The sequence below is a fragment of the Eptatretus burgeri genome, chromosome 17 (assembly GCF_056783735.1).
Source record: "Eptatretus burgeri isolate ZD-2024b chromosome 17, Ebu_testis_v1, whole genome shotgun sequence".
NCBI lineage: Eukaryota > Metazoa > Chordata > Myxini > Myxiniformes > Myxinidae > Eptatretus > Eptatretus burgeri.
The window spans coordinates 58610998-58638157 of NC_140977.1; the positions used below are offsets into that span (position 1 = coordinate 58610998).

The 27160-nt window shown below is 44.9% G+C and overlaps 1 protein-coding gene across 2 annotated transcripts in view; it reads left to right on the plus strand.

The window, feature by feature from the left end:
* The window catches only part of ZC4H2 (zinc finger C4H2-type containing), a 56562-nt gene that overhangs the window by 23777 nt on the left and 5625 nt on the right, over positions 1-27160 (plus strand). The window contains exons 1-5 of one of the 2 annotated variants that reach the window (XM_085860946.1): positions 367-494; positions 4664-4721; positions 7887-8058; positions 14768-14937; positions 24719-24881. In XM_085860946.1, the coding sequence (XP_085717072.1) occupies positions 4669-4721; positions 7887-8058; positions 14768-14937; positions 24719-24881 (558 nt within the window). In that variant the 5' untranslated portion in view covers positions 367-494; positions 4664-4668. Of the gene's footprint in view, positions 1-366; positions 495-4663; positions 4722-7886; positions 8059-14767; positions 14938-24718; positions 24882-27160 lie in introns of those variants that run through there. The other variant, XM_085860947.1, reaches the window with a different exon arrangement.

Sequence of the window (27160 nt, forward strand, 5' to 3'; positions counted from 1 at the left end):
TTTCATTCGAATCCGTCTGTAACATTTTTGAGATATCCTGTTCACAGACAGAGAGACAGACAGACAAACAGGGGTGAAAACGTAACATTCGCCCACCTTCAATGTCTGAGATTAAAAAAAAACAAAATTGATTTCTTCAAAATACCAACAGGATTAGAACAGCACCAGGCGACGCCGGGTCCCATTGCAAGTTCACCATTGAGAGATGGGACCAAAAACGATATTGAGGAGGACATCTCAAAACGTTCTTGCTGGGTTATGATAAAACCAAGTAAATCCATTGCTAAAATGGTCCATAAAATATCACGACTTCTGAAATACCACGGGATTGTCAGTAATGTCATCCACAAGGGGGTTTAAACGATTTGCCTGATTGAGCGTATTGCGTCACGACGTCACCATTATTTTTTGCTGACGTTAACACGTTTTCTCTCCCGACGTCATCACGTTCGTAGCGGTTTCGCTGTGTGGATTTTTTTTTTCCTGTTGCTAAGGTAATTCGGATGTGCGTTCGTAATTATCTTATCTGAAGGTTTATGAAGAACGGGATTTCTGAGCACACTGTATTCTTTGTAGTAATGGAACGTCATTTGGAGAGAGAGGGGAAGGGTCGAACAACAGCGATCAATTCAATGTCCTTTTGTCTTTGTCCATCACGATTTCCTGTCATATCCACCGTCCATCTCCATCTCCTTCCTCAGTGTCGTGTTTCTCCTTCAGTTCATCCTCTCCATCTCCTTCCTCAGTGTCGTGTTTCTCCTTCTTTTCATCCTCTCCATCTCCTTCCTCAGTCAGTGTCTTGTTTCCTCATTCTGTTCATCCTCTCCATCTCCTTCCTCAGTCAGTGTCTTGTTTCCTCATTCTGTTCATCCTCTCCATCTCCTTCCTCAGTCAGTGTCTTGTTTCTCCTTCAGTTCATCCTCTCCATCTCCTTCCTCAGTCAGTCTCTTGTTTCCTCATTCTGTTCATCCTCTCCATCTCCTTCCTCAGTCAGTGTCTTGTTTCTCCTTCAGTTCATCCTCTCCATCTCCTTCCTCAGTCAGTCTCTTGTTTCCTCATTCTGTTCATCCTCTCCATCTCCTTCCTCAGTCAGTGTCTTGTTTCTCCTTCAGTTCATCCTCTCCATCTCCTTCCTCAGTCAGTCTCTTGTTTCCTCATTCTGTTCATCCTCTCCATCTCCTTCCTCAGTCAGTGTCTTGTTTCTCCTTCAGTTCATCCTCTCCATCTCCTTCCTCAGTCAGTCTCTTGTTTCCTCATTCTGTTCATCCTCTCCATCTCCTTCCTCAGTCAGTGTCTTGTTTCTCCTTCAGTTCATCCTCTCCATCTCCTTCCTCAGTCAGTCTCTTGTTTCCTCATTCTTTTCATCCTCTCCATCTCCTTCCTCAGTCAGTGTCTTGTTTCTCCTTCAGTTCATCCTCTCCATCTCCTTCCTCAGTCAGTCTCTTGTTTCCTCATTCTGTTCATCCTCTCCATCTCCTTCCTCAGTCAGTGTCTTGTTTCTCCTTCAGTTCATCCTCTCCATCTCCTTCCTCAGTCAGTCTCTTGTTTCCTCATTCTGTTCATCCTCTCCATCTCCTTCCTCAGTCAGTGTCTTGTTTCTCCTTCAGTTCATCCTCTCCATCTCCTTCCTCAGTCAGTCTCTTGTTTCCTCATTCTTTTCATCCTCTCCATCTCCTTCCTCAGTCAGTGTCTTGTTTCTCCTTCAGTTCATCCTCTCCATCTCCTTCCTCAGTCAGTCTCTTGTTTCTCCTTCAGTTCATCCTCTCCATCTCCTTCCTCAGTCAGTGTTCTGTTTCTCCTTCTGTTCATCCTCTCCATCTCCTTCCTCAGTCAGTGTCTTGTTTCTCCTTCAGTTCATCCTCTCCATCTCCTTCCTCAGTCAGTGTTCTGTTTCTCCTTCAGTTCATCCTCTCCATCTCCTTCCTCAGTCAGTGTCTTGTTTCTCCTTCAGTTCATCCTCTCCATGTCCTTCCTCAGTCAGTCTCTTGTTTCCTCATTCTTTTCATCCTCTCCATCTCCTTCCTCAGTCAGTGTCCTGTTTCTCCTTCAGTTCATCCTCTCCATCTCCTTCCTCAGTGTCGTGTTTCTCCTTCTGTTCATCCTCTCCATCTCCTTCCTCAGTCAGTGTTCTGTTTCTCCTTCAGTTCATCCTCTCCATCTCCTTCCTCAGTCAGTGTTCTGTTTCTCCTTCAGTTCATCCTCTCCATGTCCTTCCTCAGTCAGTGTCTTGTTTCTCCTTCAGTTCATCCTCTCCATCTCCTTCCTCAGTGTCTTGTTTCTCCTTCTGTTCATCCTCTCCATGTCCTTCCTCAGTCAGTGTTCTGTTTCTCCTTCTGTTCATCCTCTCCATCTCCTTCCTCAGTCAGTATCCTGTTTCTCCTTCTGTTCATCCTCTCCATCTCCTTCCTCAGTGTACTGTTTCTCATTCTTTTCATCCTCTCCATCTCCTTCCTCAGTGTCCTGTTTCTCCTTCAGTTCATCCTCTCCATGTCCTTCCTCAGTGTCGTGTTTCTCATTCTTTTCATCCTCTCCATCTCCTTCCTCAGTCAGTCTCTTGTTTCCTCATTCTGTTCATCCTCTCCATCTCCTTCCTTAGTGTCTTGTTTCTCCTTCTGTTCATCCTCTCCATGTCCTTCCTCAGTCAGTGTTCTGTTTCTCCTTCTGTTCATCCTCTCCATCTCCTTCCTTCAGTCAGTGTCGTGTTTCTCCTTCTGTTCATCCTCTCCATCTCCTTCCTCAGTGTCCTGTTGCTCCTTCTGTTCATCCTCTCAATCTCCTTCCCTTGGTGCACCTGTCTAGTCACTGTTTGCATCCTTTTCTGTTGTCTCTTCTGTCTCATTCTTATCTTGCTAATAATGACAGCACTGTTCAACATCGTAAAGCCACACAATCATTGCACATTGGTCCGTTTGGGTAGATGGTCATTTGTACATGGTGGATGTTCTAATGTACGTAGTGGATGGTCTATGGTACTGAGTGGTCTATTGTATGTGGTAGATGGTCTATGGTACATGGTAGATGGTCTATTGTACATGGTGGATGGTCTATTGTACGTGATAGATGGTCTATGGTACTTAGTGGTCTATTGTACGTGGTGGATGTTCTAATGTACGTGGTCGATGGTTTATGGTACTTAGTGGTCTACTGTACGTGGTGGATGGTCTATTGTATGTGGTGAATGGTCTATTGTACATGGTGGATGGTCTATTGTACGTGGTTGATGGTCAATGGTACTTGGTGGTCTATTGTACATGGTGGATGGTCTATTGTACGTGGTTGATGGTCTATGGTACTTGGTGGTCTATTGTACATGGTGGACGGTTTGTTGTATGTGGTAGATGGTCTATTGTACGTGGTGGATGGTCTATTGTACGTGGTTGATGATCTATGGTACTTGGTGGTCTATTGTACATGGTGGACGGTTTGTTGTATGTGGTAGATGGTCTATTGTACGTGGTGGATGGTCTATTGTACGTGGTTGATGGTCTATGGTACTTGGTGGTCTATTGTACATGGTGGATGGTCTCGCCATGTCCTTCCTCAGTGTCCTGTTTCTCCTTCTGTTCATCCTCTCCATCTCCTTCCTCAGTGTCGTGTTTCTCCTTCAGTTCATCCTCTCCATGTCCTTCCTCAGTCAGTGTTCTGTTTCTCATTCTTTTCTATTGTACGTGGTTGATGGTCTATGGTACTTAATGGTCTATTGTACATTGTGGATGGTTTATAGTATGTGGTAGATGGTCTATGGTACTTGGTGGATGGTTTATTTTATGTGGTAGATGGTCTATTGTACGTGGTAGATGGTCTATTGTACATGGTGGATGGTTTATAGTATGTGGTAGATGGTCTATGGTACTTGGTGGATGGTTTATTTTATGTGATAGATGGTCTATTGTACATGGTAGATGGTCTATTGTACATGGTGGATGGTTTATAGTATGTGGTAGATGGTCTATTGTACGTGGTGGATGGTCTATTGTACGTGGTTGATGGTCTATTGTACGTGGTAGATGGTCTGTGGTACGTGGAAGATGGTCTATTGTACATGGTGGATGGTCTATTGTACATGGTAGATGGTCTATGGTACTTGGTGGTCTATTGTACTTGGTAGATGGTCTATTGTACATGGTGGATGGTTTATAGTATGTGGTAGATGGTCTATTGTACATGGTGGATGGTTTATAGTATGTGGTACATGGTCTATTGTACATGGTGGATGGTTTATAGTATGTGGTACATGGTCTATTGTACATGGTGGATGGTTTATAGTATGTGGTACATGGTCTATTGTACATGGTGGATGGTTTATAGTATGTGGTACATGGTCTATGGTGCATGGTCTATCGGACGTGGTGGATGGCGTTTGGTACGTGCTCTGTACGGTACGTTCTCTGTCGTCAATGCTACAATGTACTTGATCAGTGGTACATGGTGGTGTCCTGTGGTGATCTCTCTTGTCTGGTTATGGTATCATGTCATCCTTATCCTTACAACAACAAACAGCACAATCAGGACAACTGTACATTGATACAGTGATTTTGATGGAAGTGTCAATGAAAATGCGAATAATACACGAATGATGCTGAAAATATTCTAAATGATAATAAATGAAAGTTTTCTTGCACATTCTTCTGATTGCTCTCTTTGTGGTTCAATCTCTGCGCAGACATCATGGAAGAAGAACAGGAGATTCTGTGCAAACTTGAGAGTGTGAAGGAGATCCGGTGGGTGCCACCTTCAGGGGGCTCACTCAAATTACCTCTCCTCTGGAGGGGTGAGGGTTATATGGTACACATGGGATCCTATCGACTGTATTTCTCCAAGCTTCCTCCCCACCCCCACATCCATGGTGATGCCTTTCTGTGCATAAATGGTTTCTTCTCGACATCATCACTCAACCACTTTTGTATTCGTTAATCAAACAGGACAGCATTTAGCCACCGGTTGTTGTTTATTTACCATTACATTTATGACTTGTTATGAATACGCGACATTCTTTGTACACGAACAGTTTCACAACCTGGACCTGGCGTGGATTCTCAAGATAAAAGTGAAAACTATGATCCGTTCTCACAATGATCACAACGACAATACTCTCTAATCACAATGATCTGTTTCATCCTTCAGGAAAACTACTCGAGCTCTTTGGTTACCTCCGCCACCGAAGGTGTTTTCACCCTGTCTGTTTGTGTGTCTGTGAGCAGGATATCTCAAAAAAGTTGTGGACGGATTCAAATGAAATTTGGTGGATGAGTTGCGTATGTGACAAGGAAGAATTGATTCGGTTTTCGTGAACATGCGGATCCGATACTTTTTTTAAAGTAATTCTTCACCATTGAGTAATAGGGCTAAAACCGACATATAACATAATTTCTCAAAAAAGTTATGGACAGCTTGGGTGTGTGACAATGATGAATTGATTTGATTTTGGTGAAGATCCGGATCCTGGAATTTTTAAAAAATTTTTTAAGTGATTCTTCACCATGAAGACATGGGGCCAAAAACAATTTATAGCATAATATGTCAAAATGTTGTGGACACATTATGACAAAACTTGGTGGATGGGTTGGTTGGGTGACAAGAACAAGCCGATTAAATTTTGGTTGAGGTCCTGATCCAGATCCGGCTGATCAATGGCATACAAAACAAACTGTTCAGGCTGGTGAAGGTTTTTGCTCTACCGCGTGCCATTCTAGTTTTGTTTTTAATACGGGGGGTGTCGGGGGGGGGGGGTTGGGGGTGGTACACACACACCTTTTTCGGTTTCCTTCCCTTTGGTGTACGTATGTTGTTCGTGTTGCCGAACTCAGCGCGTTCTCGAATGACTGCAATCCAGGATCATGAACGAACGTACAGGTCAGCTACGACTCAAATGGATCTTTGCAGTTGGTGTCTGTGACTTCCGAGTGAAGTTACAATGACCACATCAACAGCGTAACGTTTTTGAAACTTCTATTTCAAATAAACAGATACAATGTCAAATGAGGAAGTTCACCATTACATACAATGTCCAAGTATGTCATTACATACAATGTCCTTCCAAATGAGGAAGTTCACCACTCTCTTTTTCTCTCTCTTTTTCTCTCTCTTTTTCTCTCTCTTTTTCTCTCTCTTCTTCTCTCTCTTTTTCTCTCTTTTTCTCTCTCTTTTTCTCTCTCTCTTTCTCTCTCTCTTTCTCTCTCTTTTCTCTCTCTTTTTCTCTCTCTTTTTCTCTCTCTTTTTCTCTCTCTTTTTCTCTCTCTTTTTCTCTCTCTTTTTCTCTCTCTTTTTCTCTTTCTCTCTCTTTTTCTCTCTCTCTTTCTCTCTCTCTTTCTCTCTCTCTTTCTCTCTATCTTTCTCTCTCTTTTTCTCTCTCTTTTTCTCTCTCTTTTTCTCTCTCTTTTTCTCTCTCTCTTTCTCTCTCTCTGTTTTTCTATCTTTCTCTCTATCTTTCTCTCTATCTTTCTCTCTCTCTTTTTCTCTCTCTTTTTCTCTCTCTTTTTCTCTCTCTTTTTCTCTCTCTTTTTCTCTCTCGTTTTCTCTCTCTCGTTTTCTCTCTCTCGTTTTCTCTCTCTCGTTTTCTCTCTCTCGTTTTCTCTCTCTCGTTTTCTCTCTCTCGTTTTCTCTCTCTCTCTCGTTTTCTCTCTCTCTCTCGTTTTCTCTCTCTCTCTCGTTTTCTCTCTCTCTCTCGTTTTCTCTCTCTCTCTCGTTTTCTCTCTCTCTCTCGTTTTCTCTCTCTCTCTCTCGTTTTCTCTCTCTCTCTCGTTTTCTCTCTCTCTCTCGTTTTCTCTCTCTCTCTCGTTTTCTCTCTCTCTCTCGTTTTCTCTCTCTCTCGTTTTCTCTCTCTCTCTCGTTTTCTCTCTCTCTCTCTCGTTTTCTCTCTCTCTCTCTCGTTTTCTCTCTCTCTCTCTCGTTTTCTCTCTCTCTCTCTCGTTTTCTCTCTCTCTCTCTCGTTTTCTCTCTCTCTCTCTCGTTTTCTCTCTCTCTCTCTCTCGTTTTCTCTCTCTCTCTCTCGTTTTCTCTCTCTCTCTCGTTTTCTCTCTCTCTCTCGTTTTCTCTCTCTCTCTCTCGTTTTCTCTCTCTCTTTTTCTCTCTCGTATGATGGCACGTTCACAAGGATGATTTCAAGAGCTCAAAGGAATTATTTCCCGACACATAATCTTAATGAGTTTTAAGCAACCTGATTATAATCGGCTCCACGCGTTAACATCTGCTCTGGACATTATATTAACACCTCGTTCACTCAGGGTTAAATCGTGCACAGGACGATCAAAATGAACTTCTTGTCACATCGCCTCCCTCTCGTGGGTTTATATAGTATCACAGAACAATCCTGTGCCTTCCAGCAAATGTGATTCTAGTCTATGTTGGAGGTTTCGTCTAAGAATGTTCCAGCATCTTCACAAATCTTACCAGGCAGTTTACAGTACAATACTGCCATCTACAGTCAAAATTAGCTCATTACATCAAGCAGTATGTATTACAATTTGGTGATGTGTGCTAAATGGAACTTATAACATGTAAACATCATTTTTTATCTTTCATTTTAAGTGCATTTACTAATGCTTACAAATCCCACAACATCGCGCTTTTAGTTGACATAAGGTATTGTGTTTCATTCGTTTAACAACTACAACCATTCATCCACGACACAGAGCCTATACATTTTGTGACATGTTGCACCCTTACGACCAATGGGACTTCAGGGTCTATCAGGAACCATACGCTCAGGCTTTCTGACTCTCAGTGCAATGGGAACCACATCTCGGCGTACATGGGAATCACATCTCGCTGATCTCGATGCACATTATAAAATATTTATCTTTTCTTGATTGTACATGTCTGATGAGTGGTTTTTCATATCATGCTCTCTTTAGGAATGCATCCACCCTAATCTCTCCTGTTATCAGGTCTAAGCTGTGCCAGGTTGAGGGAGTACGTGGGAGACTCAGGGCTGAAGTGGAGGCACTGGAGTGTGAGGAGCGCCAGCTGCGGGATTTCCGCCGTGAGCTTGAGCTCCTGCTTCAGGAGAAGATGGCACATGTGGAGGAACTTCGTCTTATTCACGCCGACATTAACGTGGTACACATCCGTCCTTACGAACTTGTTTGTCATGTTTTTTAAAATCATTACCAGTGTTTGTTGGGGGAATGAACCGACATACAACTCTCAGTACTTTAAAGGCATGGCATCAGCAGCACAGCCCACTCAGTTTACTTCTGCTTGGTGTTTATAATCCATTGGACAAATCACAGGCACTAAACCTCGTTCTGCCTGGAAATTTGAGGTGAAGCAATAATGGTTTAGTGGTTTGTTTGCTTTTACTAGTTAAGTGGGCTGATCCTCTGATCCTTGTCTCTAACCTACACAGTACCCACCCATCAACCCATGATCTACTTGTGAAGATGTCGAGACTGTTGTGTTTGTGTATTGATTATTGGTCCAAACAAGATGCCCCCCCCCCCCTATCTTGTTGATTTTAGGATAAGTCGGCTGCATGATAGAAATCCATACTGACTGTAAATCCTGGGAGATGGTGTCTAGTTGCTCAGCCTTGATCTTGGGACTATACTCTGTACAGAACGTCAGTGCTGCCGAAGTAGTCTCCTGGGCTTATGGGCACATTCCTGGACGGGTCGCCACTCCGACATCCATCCATCCAATGGGACCATACTCCGTGCAGAGTGTCAGTGCTGCCAAAGCAGTCTCCTGGGATATTGTGCACAATCCTGGACAGGTTGCCACTCCGACACAGGATACCAGCAAGTTGGCACTCAATTTATCAATCTCAGAAGGATAATACGCCGAGTCCATCCCATCTGGTGTTAATTCAACGGTGAGCAGGATTTGAATTCAGGACCCAAGGATCCCAAGCCTACCACCCCAACCATTAAGCCAGCACAAGGCATATGTCTTGATCTTCGCAACAAGCAACGTCTCTCTTATGATGTAACCTCGGTCCACCAGGATCATTGAGCCTTCAATAATTCGCAGAACTTTTGGATTATTGAGTTTCCTTGATAGTTGTGTCTTCCCCCATTATAGGGTAGGGGGAGGCTGTTCTTGGGTTTGTTTCTACAATTAGTGCCCCAATTCTAATGGGTCCCTCAGAGCTCTTTGTCCCCAAGGAGTATTATTTATTTATTTTTCTTCTCTTTTTTTTTTTTCTGCCAACGTCCGAGCTGTATCTCGGTTCCGGCTTGGACTTTCAGAATGAAATTTGCATCGATAATGGGAATAAATATACATGGGGTTGACTTTTTGACCTTGACCTCATTTTTAAGGTCATGAACCAATTATAGACATTTTAACATTTTTCACCACAACTCGACAAAGGTTTGTCCGATCCGAACGCAATTGCCCTCCCTAGATAGTCTAGACTCTCGAGAAATGCGGATTTATGCTTAATTTACATCATATCCCTTCATGGTTAAAGGTCGAAGTCAAATGGCTGTCTGAGAAAAAGAAAAAAGAAGTGTTTTTTGTCATTGCTCAATTTTGCCAATGTGGAATGTCAAAGACTTCTTTTGTTCTTTCATCTTTCATCCTTCCAAATGTTCTTTCGTCATAATAGTGCACCTGATATATGATTAGTGGCCTTGACATACTTTTTGTGAGGGTTAATGATGGGGAAAGTTTAGGGTTAGCGATGGGCAAAAAATTGTTCGAGGGTTCTTTTTTTTCGTCATTGCTTGGCTCACTCCATCAAATGCAACTCCACCCACGGCTTACTGACTTCCTCTACATTCATAGCCAAGGCGTGGCTCTCAACGGAATCCTTTCATCTCCACTGCCTGGAAAGGCTGGAGTGCACAAGGCAGTTTTTAGGCCCAGTCCTATTCTTCATCAGTGATCTCTGTGACTGCAAAATCATCTTTATCTATTTGAGTGACATCCCTCAACCTCAGACAGGCAGGCTGCAATCTCTTGTCTCTTTTGAGAACTTGACAGAATCACAAGCCGGTCAAACATTTGGAATATGTCTTTCAATCCTGACAAATCTCAAGTCTCACTTTCTCTCTCCAAAAAGGACCGTATGGCAAACCTTCCTTCAGTCAAACTGAAAGCAGGAGATGAATGACTGAGGAAGTCCAGTCATTCAAACCCCAGATCTCACTATCAGTCATGATCTTTCTTGGGCAAACTACATTTTGGGGGGTGGGGGGTCAAGTGTGAGCTGTTGGGGATCTCTCGTAGGGGAGAGGGGAGGGAAGTAGTCAGGATTAGACAGCCACTTCACAATGCCCATCCTTAATGATTCCCTCCTGGCCCAGGATGGGTGGTTCTTGTGGGAGGTTGTGGACCCCCTCTGGTAGTTTAACCTGGAGTCTTGTCTTACTGTATAAACAGCTTTTGGGGCCTTGTCCTGGGGAGCCTTCCCTTTGTCCTGGCCATTGTTTCACCTCCCAATCATCTGGGACAATGTCTTCATACCTAGAGGAGGAGCAGGCTCCTTAGACCTCCAGAGGCAGGGTCTCGAGTAGAGGATGTTTCCTCCGCTCCCACCACCGGAGTGACCACATTGAAGGCTTCCTCTCTCGTCCTTTCTCTCCTCACTCCTCCCCTCATCCTTCCTTACTGTGAGGGGGGGAGGGGGGAGGAAGGATACAGCAGGCACAGGCACAACCACAACCATACTTGATCCTGGGGCAACACCACCAGCCCCGCCCACAGTTACCCACATCCTGCTCGCATAGCTTTGCGGGCAGGAGCGGAAGGTTTGCCCCGGTAAATCACAGAGGTTGCACTGCACCTAAGAGGTGCAACACTCCCTCAAATGGCCCAACTGGACACACTGAGCAAAATCATTCTTTGCACCCAGAGACTAGGTGGCCCAGTTGTCCACATCTGTAGCATACTATCGGCTGACCCATGCAAAGTAAACTTGCAAACGGTCCATCCCAATGAATACCCCATTGGGGATGTGGGTAAGGGTGCCCTCCTCCTTACCCCGGAACTTAACGCAAAATTGCCGAGCTATGGTCCATGCACTTAGAGCATTTCAGATAAAGCATGATGAGGTTGTCAGGTCAGATTAGACCTGTGACTTGCTACAGGTATCATGTAAACCTGCACTAACCTGTTCCATGGCTGGGTTGTCGGCAACACCACCATCTCCCCCACCAAGTTTCTTGGTGAGGAGGGTGTATGATTATGGACACCAGCAGGATGAAAAACAAAACCTGTCAAAGGACAGAAGAGCTCCTTGTGAGCCAACGGCCATCCATATCTAGTGCCCAACTGTGTCTGCGGACGTCCTCCTGCAGTTGGGATACTTTTTATTAGGAGGTTCGTGGCAGGGTTTGCACTCCGGCCACCGTAAAACTCTTCATCCCGCAAAACGTACCAAAAGCAAAACTAAATCTGAAAATGCACTCAGTGGGAGTACCTCCTGTGCAGCTGCCCTTCACAGGGCACCTCACCGGATGACGGGATTGGGGCAAAGCCTTTGAGACCCCAATATTTGATGATAGGAGGGAAACCACGGGATAAGCTTCCAGGGTCAGATTGCGGAAGTGTGTGTCGGGGTGGTGCTGAGGTGTCATCCACCAAATGGCGGTCTCCTTGGGTTAACCTGAAGCGGTCGTTTCGGGTGGGTGTCTGGAATGTCCTATCCCTAAGAGAGGATGATCACCTCTCTCTGTTATCATCTGATCTCAAATGTTTGGACATCGGGATTGCAGCACTCTCTGACGTGCGGAGACCAGATTGCAGAGAGATCATGGTGGGTGGTTACACCTACTCTTGGTCGGGTCGCTCTGGTGGGTACCATGCCCGAGGAGTTGCTGTGTCCAATAAGCTGACTCCAATGATAATTGAGGTAACACCAGTCAACGAACGTATTAGGAGAATAAGGATTCGTCACTCCTTGCGTATCATTTCCCTGGTCTCTGTATATGCTCCGACTGAGGCGAGTAATCTCACCGTAAAGAACGCATTCTATGCCACGCTCGAGTCTGTGGTTGATCAGGACCACAGGTGAGATTCTCTTCTCGTCTTGGGGGATTTCAACGCATCAATTGGAACTGATAGGGATGGTTATGAGGGATGGTTATATGGTTATCATGGTTTCAGTGCCCACAAGCTCATCGCTGGACTTGGTATTCGATCGCTGATGGTATGGCAAAGGAGATTGACTATGTGCTCGTTGATGGTTGCTGGACGAAAATCCAGAACTGCAGGGTCTACCGGAGTGCTGAGTTCCTCAACACTGACCACATGCTTGTTGTAGCAACTCTGAAGTTGCAGCTTAAATCCGGGAGAATGGTACCATCCCAGCCTAGGCTGGATGTTGGCAAGCTCAAGGATGAGAGGGTAGCTGAGGACTTTACGAACAGGCTGAGAGGAATTTGGGGGGTCTGGGTGCTTTGGGGAATCCTGAAGAGTTGTGGAGTGCCTTCAAGACCACCATTCTTGATGTTGCCAGTGGATGTCTTGGAACTCACCGGTGGGCGAAGAAGAATTTTGTCTCTCAAGGGACACTGGATACTATTGACCAGAGTCGCAGGGCCAGGCTGAATGGCAGTGCTGAGCTGTACAGGGAGCTGAGGCGTAAAACTGTACGTGCACTAAGGGTGGACAAGGAGGCCTATGTGTGAGGAATCTTCCTCTTCCCCAATGGCTTGATTTCCGATCATCAATTTGGTTTCAGACCAGGTCACTCTTCCCAAGATATGCTGCTTCTGCTCTCCCAACAATGGATGGAGGTCCTCAATGCCAGACATTAAATCCAAGCCATATCCCTGGACATATCACGTGCTTTTGACACGGTCTGGCACCCTGCCCTGCTCACCAAAATCTCTTCCTATGGTATCCAAGGCCATCTCCACTCATGGCTCGCAGACTTCCTCTCCTGTCGCAGTCAACGTGTGGCCCTCAATGGAGTTCTTTCATCCCCTCTTCCTGTCCAGGCTGGAGTCCCTCAAGGTAGCGTTCTGGGCCCTGTTCTTTTGCTGGTTTTCATCAATGATCTCTCTGACTCTCTGTAAAATCCTCTATATGTCTTTGCTGATGACTCCACCCTCTGCCATAGCATCTGTCATCCCTCAGACCGGCAAGCAGCAGCTTCTTCGCTCACTGCACATCTGTGTAAAATCACAAACTGGTCCAACACGTGGAACATGTCTTTCAATCCGGACAAATCTCACACTCTCACGATGTCTCTACAAAAGGACTGTTTAGAGCCCCCCCCCCCCCGCCTCCAATCTACTTTCTCAACAATCCTCTGGAAGAAGTCCTTTCTTTCAAGCTTCTGGGTCTCACTATCTGCCATGACCTTTCCTGGGAAAGCCACATTTCAAACCTCGCCTCCAAAGCCAGTCGCCGACTGGGAATCCTCCATCGTGCAAAGTCCTTCCTCGGCCCACCTGAGCTCCTGACCACTTACAAAGCTTTCGTCCGCAGCCTGATGGAGTACTGTTCTCCGCTATGGGCTGGTGTTCCTGCCTCCCACCTTTCTCGGCTTCACGCTGTGGAAACCAAGCTTTTCAGATCATTGGCATCTCCCGCAATGAGGCTGTGTTTGGGCCTCTCACTCTCTCACTGCAGACTGGTCGGTGGTCTTTCTGTCTTGTACTGTCTCCTCTGCAGACTCACCCCCCCTGCTCTCTCTGTGATTTGTCCCCACCACATTCCCGCAGGGCGCTCAAGGTCTGCCAACAACCCCCTTCTGGTAAAACTACCAAAATTACGGATCACTGCTCACCTTCACTCTTTCATCCATCTTTTGTTTCCTGCCTTTGGTATAAACTCCTTCACTCTATTCAATCCCATTCTTCCCTCCAGGCTTTCAAAACAGCTGTTCACCACCACCTCTTATCATCCCCCATCCAAATCCCCGATCTTTTCTACCCCCGATAATCCACCCAAGCCCACCACCTTCCTTCCTTCCTTCCTTCCTTCTTTCCTTCCTGATTTCCTTCCTGAAAGTCCCTGTAATGTCCATCTTGTATTCCTCATGTTCCCCGCCCCATCCCTCTCCCTTCCACAGATCTCCGAATGCCTCTGTGCCCCACTATTTTGTCCTTCCCACTCCCGCCTCTCTTGTCTCATGCCCCCCCCCCCCTTGGTGTGCGTTGTGTTTTAGCTCTCACACGAGCCTCGGCAAGGTATACAAAAAAAAATATATATATATATATATATACATATATATATATATATATATGTATGTATGTGAGGGGGTGGAGCATCATCTGTGGTCCAGTGATTCTCGTCCTGCTTACAGGGGAATTTGCCCATTGCATTCCTCCAAATCCTGCAACCAACCTCCTCATAAAAAGTAACCAACTGCAGGAGAACTTCTGCAAACACAATAGGGGACTAGATTATGGGTGTCTGTTGGCTCACAAGGAGCTCCTCCGCCCTTTGACAGGTTTTGTTTTTAATCCTGCTGGGTGTCCATATCATACACCTTCCTCGCCAATAAATTTGGTGGAGGAGACGGTTTCGTCGCCGACAACCCGACCATGAAACAAGTTCATACAGGTTTAAATGGTACCTGTAGCAAGTCACAGATCTAATCTGACGTGACCTGACATCCATGGACATAAAGGGATTGAAAACATAACCTTCACCTTCGGTAGCAGAGGTAATAAGCTGTCAGACTAAATTAATGTGGTGTTGATGTGATGTCCAATTGTCAGGCCAAATGGCCTCTTGAAAGTTTCTTGTGTGTCTGTGTGAATCATTGTTTTGTTTTATCATCGTTATACCATAACAGACAATCTTCTCATTAAATGTATCCTTACTCATTTATCTGAACTTGTTTTTATTTCTCCACACTCTCCCTCAGATGGAGACCACAATTAAGCAGGCAGAGGCAGAGGTCGGACGGCTCGTAGATTCCACAAGACGATTGCACGACGAGTATCGCCCACTTCGTGATGAGCTGGAGGCACGCAGAGCGGCCCTCGGTCTGGAGAGAGACCCAGCTCACGACCACGACGACCAGCTTGCTCTTGAGTTAGCATTCTATTCTCTGTCTTGCCTTTTGTTTGCATTGCTTGTCACAAATCATAAGGATATACAAGGAACTTTAAAACAGGATGGGACAACTTGGCCCATCATGCCTGTGCTCTGTCAACACAACAATAATTTTAAATCTATCAGTTTATCAACTTTATTTCATTGGGCGGAAGTGGGGACAGAATGGGGATAATGCAGTTGAGAGAGCAAGTGGTGCAGCACATGAACCGCATCGGATTATTTATTGGTAAGCAGCCTATGGCTGCTTGGCTGCATTATTTTCTTGGGGTGCAGCTGTACCGCTGATGCAATGCTGCCTGTTACCAGCAAGCTGGTACTCTTTTTGCTAACCTTGCAAGGATTACAGGCTGCGTTAACCTGCCTTGTGTTAATTCAACGGACCGACAGGGAGGTTGAACCCAAGACCCTAAGAACTTAAGCCAGCCACCTGAACCGTAAAGTTAACACCAGGCTCTCATCAGGATGAAACATATACATAAAACATATACTGTATATGGAAGTGATATTGTGGCAGTACCCGTTTCGACAGAATTCCTCAGCGCTGGGACCTTCTGTCATGGAGATGGTCCAGATGGTCTTTTATGAAACTGTGGATCTCGAGGATCATTGAAATGAGCCAAAATTGATGTCAAAATGCACACTAAAAGCAGATGGGTGGAACACGTTTTCTTACCATTTAAAGGGGGGGTTTTTTTCATTCAATAGCGCAGGGAAGAAGGTAGACAAGACGCTATAATAACGGAACAAAGCAAGCGAGTCAAAAGACACAAGGAGGAGAATGGGGATATGCAAACTTATCCACAATGGATGAGTAATAAAATCTCAAATCCTAACTTACTTTGGATGCCACAGAACACACTTGTACAATAAGTTATGAATACACGTGGCACTTCCCTTTGTTGACAATGCACAGGGTGGACTCAGAACTCAATGCAGCCCGCTTTGGAAACCAAGTGCGAGATGAGAGAGCCGGTGACGAACTAGAACAGCCATGAGCAGGGTCAGCGATGAGTAGCACCCAAGATGAAGACAGCCAAACAGAGCACGATGAAGTGAACCAGCCACCCGAAGCGCCAGTGATGATCAGCTCCTCAACCAGACTTCAACACCCTTTGTCTTCTCCAAACGAGGCTTCCTCAAAGTGCTTATTTCAACTTCGTGCATGTGGAGCTCTGCTATCTCTGAGATCTTTCTTCTTCTCTCCAAAAACGTGGTGATTTTAGCTTGGGCCAATGCCAAACTTCCACAAAACCACAATAATCTCTCCCCTTTATGAACTCCTCCATGGTTCACTTACTCGACCTCCTTCCACACTCGGGTTCTCCTCGTCTCTTCCTCTTCTTTGTCCCTTCTCTTGTGGGCAGAGTTCTCCTGTAGGGTACCGCCCATGGGGGCAGCCCCAATAAAAGTAAATGCACAATCATTTCTTCTGGGCTCCACAGCCCATTACACCACCATGGCTGGCACACACTAGTGAAAGAGATCGTAATCGCTTTTTGCATACAATGACATGTGTGCCTCTGGGAAGTCCACACCTAGCTCCAGCAACAAACAAGGTGTTTACACATACAAAATTAATCTGTCTACCCTATCTATAAATTACATACGCTGCCTCAGCGTCACGTGGAACAAACCACTTACTCTGACAGGTACCTGTTCCATGCCATCGAACTTACTCAAAACACATGGACCACACAACACTTATCACAGTCTAGCGAGGCATCCCACCCCCTTCCATGCAACACAGCCCCTTCCCGGAAACTTCGGCTCCTGCCAAGGTTCTCATTTGGGAACCCAATATTCCGACATAAGCTCTTACTGTCACACACATAATTAACTTACCAAGTAAATTAGAGAGGGCTGTAGGAGGTGAACCGCAGCTAAGCTTACTGACTCTTCTTAACACTCTACCCCCTTGGTTTCAATCAAATGCACAGCAATCACAGTTATGTTCAAAGAAAGGTTGTTTATCAATTTTGATCCCCACCCCTTCCAGTATGTTCTTTCGGTGTTCCTCGGGTGGGGAGAGAAGATGGCAAAAGCACACAAACAAGCAGGCCTACCTAAACCACAATTTCACTTTTCTAATTCAAACCCCATCGAATAGACCATGTCCCCAATTGGGTGTCACCTGTTCCAGCTATCACCTGAGCTGAAATACCCAATTTTGTAACTACCTATCCAATTTCACAGGCTCCCTGCCTTCCATAACACATATCAAGTCACACGGGTTTGAGTGAAACATTCCTTTACACACAACAACAATTCCAGTCATTCCTTGCAAGGCCATGGCATCTCAATTACCTGCAGGTGTGGCCTTAACTCGGCAGCAGGGAGATGCGAACACCACCGTGGTGGTGGGAGTGTAGTAGTGTGTGCATGCCCACAGCACAGACAAAATCCCACCTCGAGGGAAACCCTGGACTCTCCATCCTCACCCTCCAGCACCATATCAGCTTCGTTTGCTGCACAACTCTTCCAGAGGGGGTCACCCATTGGCCTTCCATGGTTGCCAGGGGTCCTCTGCCAGGGGGCTGACCTAATCAACCCTCCTGGCAGATTTACCATACCCAGTCACATTCTGGGATACCCGGGGTTGGGCATGGCAGAGTTCCACATTCCCCGCTCTCCCTGAGAGCTTGATCCACCTGCGAACACACATCACTTCCCCACTCACAGACCTTTCACGCAATGATCCCTGACCAGTTGCCATTCATTCTCCTCCTACACCTGCAGTACATGCTAAAAGTGGTGTTCCTACCTGCCATGGCCTGCATACATGACAGTAATCACAATAACTGAAAAAACGAAACAATAACCAGTGAAAAATAATAATAATTATAACTGATAGCATGGCATGCTGGCTGTCCAGAGCCTAAGGGAGAGGCTGCTAGGCCACATGCTCGGGCGGTCACCACCTCAAGCTCTTACTGGCCTTCAGTATTACCATCACCAAAGTGGGGCCCGCAACACCTCCCGTTGGTTATCTCCATTTGGGTTTCAGGAGGTGGGAGGAAGTTCTCCCAGAACTCAAAATCTCCACCTCTTTTTTTTTTTAGTAAAGGATCATGATTCATGAACCAAACTGTGAAGTTTCATTCTCATAGCCTCGTTCCAAGGGCTCTTTTTAATATCTTCACTGAACTTCTGACAGCCTCCACTCTGGAGCTCGTTTGTGGTGATATTCCCCCAAATTGTTTTAAATACTCAGTAAGGGTTTTATTTATCATTCTTTTAGCTCCAACTATCACTGGTACAATTTCAGCTTTCTTCAATTTCCAAGTCCTCTTGACCTCATTTTTCAGATCCTGATATTTGGTCAATTTCCTGATTACTGTGGCATTTAGTCCAAAGTCATTGGGAACTGAAACCTCGATCAGCAATGCTGACTTTTCCTTTTTTGTGTTTGAGCATTATGTCCGGACGCAATGCTTTGTTTGCAATCTCCACGCTTGACGGGATCATCTTGTCGCACGTGAGCTTTATAGGTTTATTTTCAAGGTTCGGATTTGCTTTGTGTTTCCATGATTGTTCTGGGACCGGGATGTTGAAATGTGAAATCCACAGACACTGGCTTGTCTTTCTGTGTACAGCTGTTCTGACATGAGTTTTTTTACATCCCGAAAGGATGGTATTTTCTGTTTCCACCACACAAAACCTGCATTTGTCTGATTGACTCAATCCCACCATTTTCTTAATGGCATTAGTGTAGTGTCCTTCGTCTTGGGCATTAATGATGACTCGTTCTCCATCCCGATTAATTTGACCTCTTCCTAGCCATTCCAAAGACCCTTCCTTGTCGATCCCTATCCTGTCGATCTCTTTTTTTTTTATCTTCCTGCTCTTTTGTCATTCTCCCATTTGTCATGAGTATATCTGCTGATATTTCTTTTTGTAGCTTTCCTTTTTTTACCCTCACTGATGGAGAGGGTATTGTGTTTGGGTCTGTTTGTTTGTTTGTCCTCATAGAACTTTCATGTTTTTCTCTGCAACCGCTTGTCGGATTGAGACAAAATTTTCACCATCGGTGCGACTACTCATGTAGAATGTTTTAATTATAATTATGACGTCGTAGGTCACGTACTGTGGCATCCATGTTGGAAAAACGAAATATCGTTCGACCTCTGTATCTGAAATCACACCAAGGAAAGAATTGAAACTTGGCCACTGGCAAGTACTCCTCATGGGGAATAAGTTTGATTTTTTTTTAATGACATCACAGGTGCCTTCATTATGACGTCATAATTGCATATGTAGAACACTATATCTGATCAGTATGAAAATTTGAGGGTCATCTAGGGATAAAATGGTCCACAGAAAACTTTTTGATGATGTCATCGCCAGGTTCTCCCATCTCAGCCAAGGAACTCTTTAGTTCTATCATCGTGTTCAATGCGTTCTTGGTCACATCTCGAACCAAGGTCCTTCTTGGCCAGTTACTCAGTTCGGTCAGACAGCCAGCTCTTGGAAGAGTCTCGGTCATTTGATATTCTTTCCATTTCCTAATGTGCTCACTGTGCTTTTGGGAACTTTCAACATTCTCAAAATCGTTTTATACCCTTCCCCAGATCTATGCCTCCTCACAATTCTATCTCCGAGTTCTATGGACAGTTCCTTTGACTTTGTGGTAGAGTTTCTGCTCTGACAGGCACTGTCAACTGTGGGACCTTATATAGAAAGGTGTGTTTCTTTCGAAATCTTGTCCAATCAATTTAATTGGCTATATGTGGACTCCGATCAAGTTGTCGGAACATCTCAAGGATGAGGAAAGGAAATTGGATGCACCTGAGCTCAATTTGGAGTGGGTTAGCAAAGTGGTTGAATACTTCTTGATGCAAGACATTTTTTTTAGCTCATCCGGAACATAGTTCCAGGGAACTTATGGGATGGTGCGTCTTCCGTCCATCCATCCACAAATACTTTCAACTTCTTCTCTGAAACTACACATAGGATTTCGATGAAACTTTACCACAATGTACATCATCGTGTACAGTGTGTACCAAAGTTTGTTCATGGCATTTTTAAAAAATCGGGCCTTAAGGGGGTCTACGGAGGTTGCCTCCCAAAATAGGCATTTGCTTTCTTCTCAGAAACTACACATGCAATTTTGATGAAACTTCACCACAACCTTCAGGTATTTACTTTCTTCTCCATGACATATTTTGTGGGTCATCCATGCCTATCAGTTGTTCCGTGGTTATCTTATCCATCTGCTTCGATACCCAGCCGCTTCCATGTGAGCGCCTTGGGATTTTGCCCCGATATTTTTTAATTAATCTGTAAAAATTTCTAAAAACATATTTTCACTTTGCCATTTTGTGTCAATAGGTGACAACATTTTTTTCATATAATGCATTTTAAATTCAGACTGTAACACAACAAAACGTGACAAAAGTAAAGGGGTGTGAATACTTTCTGAAGGCACTGCACACACGATGTCCTGTGCCCTTGGTTGAGCTCCATCAGACCACCTTCACCTTCTTGTCTCAGTCAGCACAACCTCAGTATGCATTGGTTTTTGTGCAATATCTTGTGAGTAGTTGGACGTTTCATTGTTTTGGTGTCTAAATTGTTGATCTCCCATTGTGGCCAGTTTGTGATTGTGCAGCTATATTGGAATACCGGCCCTGCAAGTTCGTTTATCGCTTTTGTTTTGTTTCTTGGAGAGAGGGCGATGACTTCAGATTTAGTCGTATTCTGTAGAGATACTGTTTGCTGATTATTTTACACATTGGTTTGTGTTATACCCAGGGGCTTTCTTCTATTCCAAGGTATTTGTGGGATGCTTCGTTTTCTCGTTCCTGTATTGTTGTGCTTTGATCGATTGAGATGTTGTCTGTTCTTTTTGTTTTTCCTTGCATAAGTGTGCATTTGGCCCATTTGTCAAGATCAAACTTAATTGGGATGTCTGAGTACTGCGTTACTAGTTTCAGTTGATCTGCCAATTTCTTATCATTTGGTGTGAAGAGTTTTAGATTATCCATGTACAGAAGGTGTGTTACCGTTTCTGTTTCTTTGGTCATTTTTCTGTTGCATGTCAGATTGTATCCGTGTCCTTGTTCATTGATGAGGTTACTCAGTGGGTCCCGAGCCAGACAAAACAAGAGGGGGGAAAGGTTGTCACCTTGTAGGATACCACGTGACATCTTTACTCCTGGGATTTCAATCTGTTCTTCCAAGTAAGGTATTACCAGCATTGTGTTCCAGAGCGTCATTGCTTTCTCAATCAGTGTGACTATCTGGGAGTTAATTTTGTACACTTGCATGCGTTTTATAATCCATGAATGTGGGGCACTATCGAAGCCTTTTTTTTGTTCACCTGGACTTTTGTCAGGTGAGCTTATACGATCGAGCAGTGTCCGTAGGTGAGTGTCAGTGAATCAGTGAGTCCGTAAACATTTCAGGCATTACCGCTTAAACCAAACACACGATTTTTATTAAACTTGGCAACAAGCTTCATATTCAATGCCTAACAAAGGTGTATTGACTGCATCTAGGGGGACCTACGGGGGGGGGGCAACTCGCCAAAAATAGGTATTTGCTCTCTTCTCCAAAACCACACACACAATTTCGATGAAAGTTGACCACAACCTTTATCACCCATGATGTACCAAAGTTTATCGACCGCATCAAAATCTACACTCATCAAGGGGTGTACGGGGGGGAGGGGTTGGGGGGGAGTGGTTGACCCCCAAAATAGGTATTTGCCCTCTTCTTGAAATCTACACACGATTTCTATGAAACTTGACCACAACCTTTATCACCAATCATGTGCCAAAGTTTGTTGACGACATTAAAAAATTTGGCGGGGGGTTTGAATGACTGTTGCTCCTGATCCAGGTGAGCTGAAGGACAGGTGGTCCTATTTTTCATAATCTATCCAACCTGTGGATAAGTTGGTTTGGCAGATCTTGCATTTTTCGTGTATGGTTAAATTGTTTAACAATAAATGGTTTATTATTCCACAGCATCCTCTTTTCCATCCTTTCTGCTCTTCCTCTAAAGCTCCTTGTTGAGTGAGATGGTTTTAAATTGCATTGGTGATTTATACCTGTTAAAATTTTGTATGTTGTTATATTTGTTGGGTAGGGGTTTCTTCAGATTTTGGGATTAAACGAGTGTTACCTTCATAGTCACTCCCGAACAAAGTGCCCAAAAAGTCTGATTCTTTTCACGAGCTTTGCACTTCTGTTTCCCCTCTTGAATTGTTGTATTTGTCCCGTTTCCACCCTCAGTTGGTTACTCTGCTTCTCAAATCTCTGTTTCCATGGTAGTGTTTGGTTTCTGGTCAGATGATCAGATCTATCTTTTTTTGTGTCGTCGTTTGCCTATTATTTTCTCTTGGACATACAGTGCTACTGCAAAACTCGCATCGTTAATTTCTCTCAGATTAGGTAATTTGGGGAGCATTTTAGTGGGAGCCTGGTTTATTCTCCTTACTTGTATGTTCAACTGTTTATTGGCGGCGTTTATTCGATGAAGATGTGGTCTTTGCTTGGGTGATATTAATTTGATTTCCTCTATTTTATGAGCCAGCTTGTCTTCTTGCATATGCTGTTCATTGTTAACCTCCTCTTCCTCCTCTTCATTCGGTTGTTGTCCATTAATCTCCTCCTAATTGTGATCTATCCTTGTTTTGTTTGCGGAGGTGCTATTTGATCTGCGTTAGTATCCTCGAGTTGATCTTTCTCTGCGGGTGCTGCTACAGCATTTCCTTTTGTCATTCTCTGGTCCTGTTGTGTGGCTTTCAGTTTTGTTTCTTGATTCACCTCTCCAATCTGTTGCCCAATTTGTGTTTCTGTTGTTGTGATTAAATTTGAAATATCATCTCTTTCTCTTTTCCTCTCTTGTTCTGTCTTCTGTGCAGCATCAGTAAGTTCTGTCAGTTGTTCCTTTTCTTTGGAAGTTTGTACTCTGGGAATCTCATCGCAAATGTATGTCCATCACTCGATTGTTGCATTGGTAGTAGGTCACCATTTGTAGGCCTTCTTCTTGCGTACGGCAGCTTGGCTGCCAGATAGCTATCATTATGTTGTGGCGCGATTATGCCGCTGATGCTCTATCCTAAAACCAGTGCACTGGTACTCATTTCACCGACCTCAGAAGGATGACAGGCTGAGTCAACCCCAACTGGTGTTAATTCAGCAGCGAACGGGGTTCGAACTCAGGACCCTAAGATCCCAAGCCAGCCACCCTAACCACTAAGCTAACACCAGGCTTGCATTTATAGGTGACCAGTCATTTCTTATTGCCTCTTCAGTTTAGGGCAGGTCAGGTATGGGAGCTTGCGCCAGAGCAGCACGTCGCCTCATCCACTTTCCGCCGGTACTCCTGGGGCCTCTGTCTGGCCATCCCCCAGGCAGATGTCTTCACTTCGGACTCCTCTGTCAAGAGCCTACCACCCTCTGCTCTAACTGCAGTACACCGAGGGACGAGCTTGGATGAACGCAATGCGCGAATTCCCCTGTAAGCAGGACGAGAATCACTTGACCACAGGTGATGCTCTACCCCCTCACACATTCCTCACACATAGGCCTCCTTGTCCACCCTTAGTGCACGTACAGTTTAACGCCTCAGCTCCCTGAACAGCTCAGCTCTGCCATTCAGCCTGGCCCTGTGACTCTGGGCAATGGTATTCAGTGTCCCTTGAGAGAGAAAATTCTTCTTCGCCCTCTAGTGAGTTCCAAGACATCTACTGACAACATCAAGAATGGTGGTTTTGAAGGCACTCCACAACTGTTCAGGATCCCCCAAAGCACTCAGACCCCCCAAATCTCCTCTCAGCCTGTTCACAAACTCCTCAGCTTCCCTCTCATCCTTGAGCTTGCTAATATCCAGCCTAGGCTTGGATGTTACGATTCTCCTGGATTTAAGGTGCAACTTAAGAGTTGCGACAACAAGCCGGTGGACAGTATTGAGGAACTGAGCACTCCGGTAGACCTTGTAGTTCTGGATCATCCTCCAGTGACCATCAACGAGCACATGGTCAATCTCCTTTGCCACACTGCCAGCGTTGGAATACCAAGTCCAGTGATGAGCTTGTGGGCGCTGAAACCATGAACCAGCCACCCTAAGTTCATGACTTCTGGCAAAGTCAAGGAACTTAGTACTATTCTGGTTCACAGTTCCAGACCCATGGGGACCAAGACACGTCTCATAACCATCCCTATATCAGTTCCAGTCGATGCATTGAAATCCCCCAAGACTGGGACAGTTTCTTGCCTGGGCACTGATCAACCACAGACTTGAACGCGGCATGGAATGTCTCGTTTTCAGTGAGATCACTCGCCTCATTTGGAGCATTTCCAGAGACCAGGGAAATGACACCCAATGAGTGACGAATCCTTTGTCTCATACTACACTTGTTGACCGGTGTTACCTCAATTATCATTGGAGTCAGCTTATTGGACACAGCGACAGCAACTCCTTGAATATGGTAACCATCAGAGCGACCAGACCAATAATAGGTGTAACCACCCACCATGGTCTCGCTGCAATCCAGTCTCTGAACTTCAGGGAGTGCTGCAATACTGATGTCCAAATGCTTGAGCTGACTTACTGGTTACCTTTACTTCAGTGTTCCTCTTCAGTTTGTTCATCTCTTATTTTTAGTTCCTTCTCTGTTAATATTTTCAAAGGAAAGACTAACCAAAAATACTTCTTGTTTTCCCCCCATTTTCAATATCGCCTCCTCCTCTCCCTCCCTCGACCTGTTTGATCTTATTATATTCCCCCTGCCCCCAATCTTTTCACCTAGTTCCCTGGAGAGGCATAAGGCCGATTGGTCCACCGAATCTGTGACCGATGGACTTCCAGAGCCTTTAGCTCTGGCTACAGCTGCAGCCCAACAACTGCAAGCGGCACGCAAGGCCGATGTACGTCAGGGAGCTGCTTTCCGTCAACAACCTCCTCCGATGAAAGTATGTCATGTGGCCTCGTGTGTGCATACTTATGTATTTGTTGGTTTATGCGTGTGCAGTGTATTTGTATTATCATCACCTTGGGTCATGCATGCTCAACACTCAAGCTTATTTGCAGATTTAGGAAAGGAAGAGAAAAGAGCGAGTGTGCTACAATGGGATGATTGATAGGGATGAGAGGGGACTATAAAGATGGCAGTGTTATAAGCATGAATACACAGGGATGTGGTGGGAGAGAAGAGGTAGTCTGTATTTCCACAATTTTTGGCAGTAATTTGTCATTGTGTCACTTTCTGTGTTTACACCCTCTTCTTCATTAGCCCTCCACCTCTTCTCAGCCCAAGCAATTGGTAACTCCCCCTATTACTCATCTTGTAACCCCCCTATTAGTCATCCATCGAAGACCATACCTGTACTTCAATGTTCCTCTTTTTCCTCATCCTGTGGAAAATCCTATCTTTCCAATTTTGATCTTCCTTCCATTGTTTTGAGGTGCTAGTTTACCTCCTGTCATCACTTGTCCTCTCCCATGCCCACTAGTGATCATATTTATCTGTGGAAACCCCTCCATTCCATCCTGTAGCCTTCATTTTAGGTTCCACTGAATACCTGTGTTTCTCTTCCATTCCTACTTGCAGCATTGGTATTGCTTTGTTTGTATGTTCCACTGAATACCTGCATTTACCCTCCACTCCTACCTGCAGGCTCGATATTGGTTTATTTGTAGGTTCGACAGAATACCTGTGTTTCCCCTCATGCCTACCTGCAGGCTCAATATTGGTTTGTTTGTATGTTCCACGGAATACCTGCACTTCCTCTCCACTCCTACCTGCAGGCTCAATGTTGGTTTGCTTGTAGGTTCCAATGAATACCTGCATTTCCCTCCACTCCGACCTGCAGACATGATAATGGTTTGTTTGTAGGTTCCACTGAATACGACAGGAAAAGGGAAAGGCCAGGGATTTATTTTTTCCCCAAAGGGTGAGATATTGCATTGATATGAAGGTAAGTGAAATCATTATGTGTACGCACACGGTTGCACATTGCGTGTGCACATCGGGCACATGGTTAGCAGATGGTAGAACTGCAAATCAAGATCACGACGACATCAGTATCCAAGGTGCGAAGAAGTCATTTGGCAGAGTCATTCTTCAAGGCCTCTTGCAGGTGAACCAGTATTCTAGTGTCAGCTTCGTCGTGGTTACCTGTTGGCATGTTGTGGTCAGATCCTCTGACAATCACTTGTCACCAGCTGTTGTCATAACCTGTTAACAAGGAGAGAATGTTGCTCATCTTGTAAGAGAGAAATGTAAAGAGTTCCTGCTTGATTTAAGGGCTCACAGAGAAACTCTTGCCAGTTTCCAGAGATTTTGTTCTGATCAGCAACCTTCCTCGGAATGCCATTTCCTCTTTTGTTTCCCTAGCAGACTATTTGATGCTGCTGGTGACACAAGTATCTCATACTACATCAACTCTTTTGGACTCCTCCATTTCCTTCATCATGTGGGGAACAGACATCACTGACATATTCACCGAATGTTGCAATGTTGCTCATTGAAAGAAAATCCACCACAACAGTATCATTGAGGACTTCGACGTGAAAGATTCCTGGAGGTTTCACCTGACGATCCTGTTCCAGAGAGCTCGATAGATGAGACTTATTTTTCGTTGGCGTAGCTCTCCTCTGTCTGAAAGAGATGGGGGTTGTGGGTGATTCTCGTGCTTGAATAAGTTGTCCATGTCTCCATTTTTGTATCGCATCACAATACGTAGCTGAGATAAGAAGGCAACATCATTCTTCAGCATTGAGAGCTGTGCTGCCTGCTCGGTCCTCAATTTGACTGTGGGACACCTGAAAATGGTAAGGTAGTTAGTTCTTCTTTATTGCCTTGTGAATCGAAGAGGTGCGTACGTCAACATTGACTTCTGGTAGTTTTGCCATTTGTTTCCGCAGTGAGGACTGTGTTCCGTTTGTTGGTTTGTTTGTTTGTCCGGTCATCTACAGCCCAAACGGCTGGACCAGTCGTTGTTAAATTTTACACCTGATAGGCAATCCACCTGAGACGGTCCGCGTCCAAACCCCGTCTTAATCGGACTAAACGTCACGACGTGAAAACACATTTTTGGACATAACTCGGTGACCGGAAGTCGTAGCGACTTCCGGTTGACGCCAAATTAAACTTCATTCAAATATCTAAATGATTACTAAATGCATCTTATTACAAATTACGCATAGTTTTCGCAAGCGTATGACGTCAAAGTTTTGCCTATTGACGTCA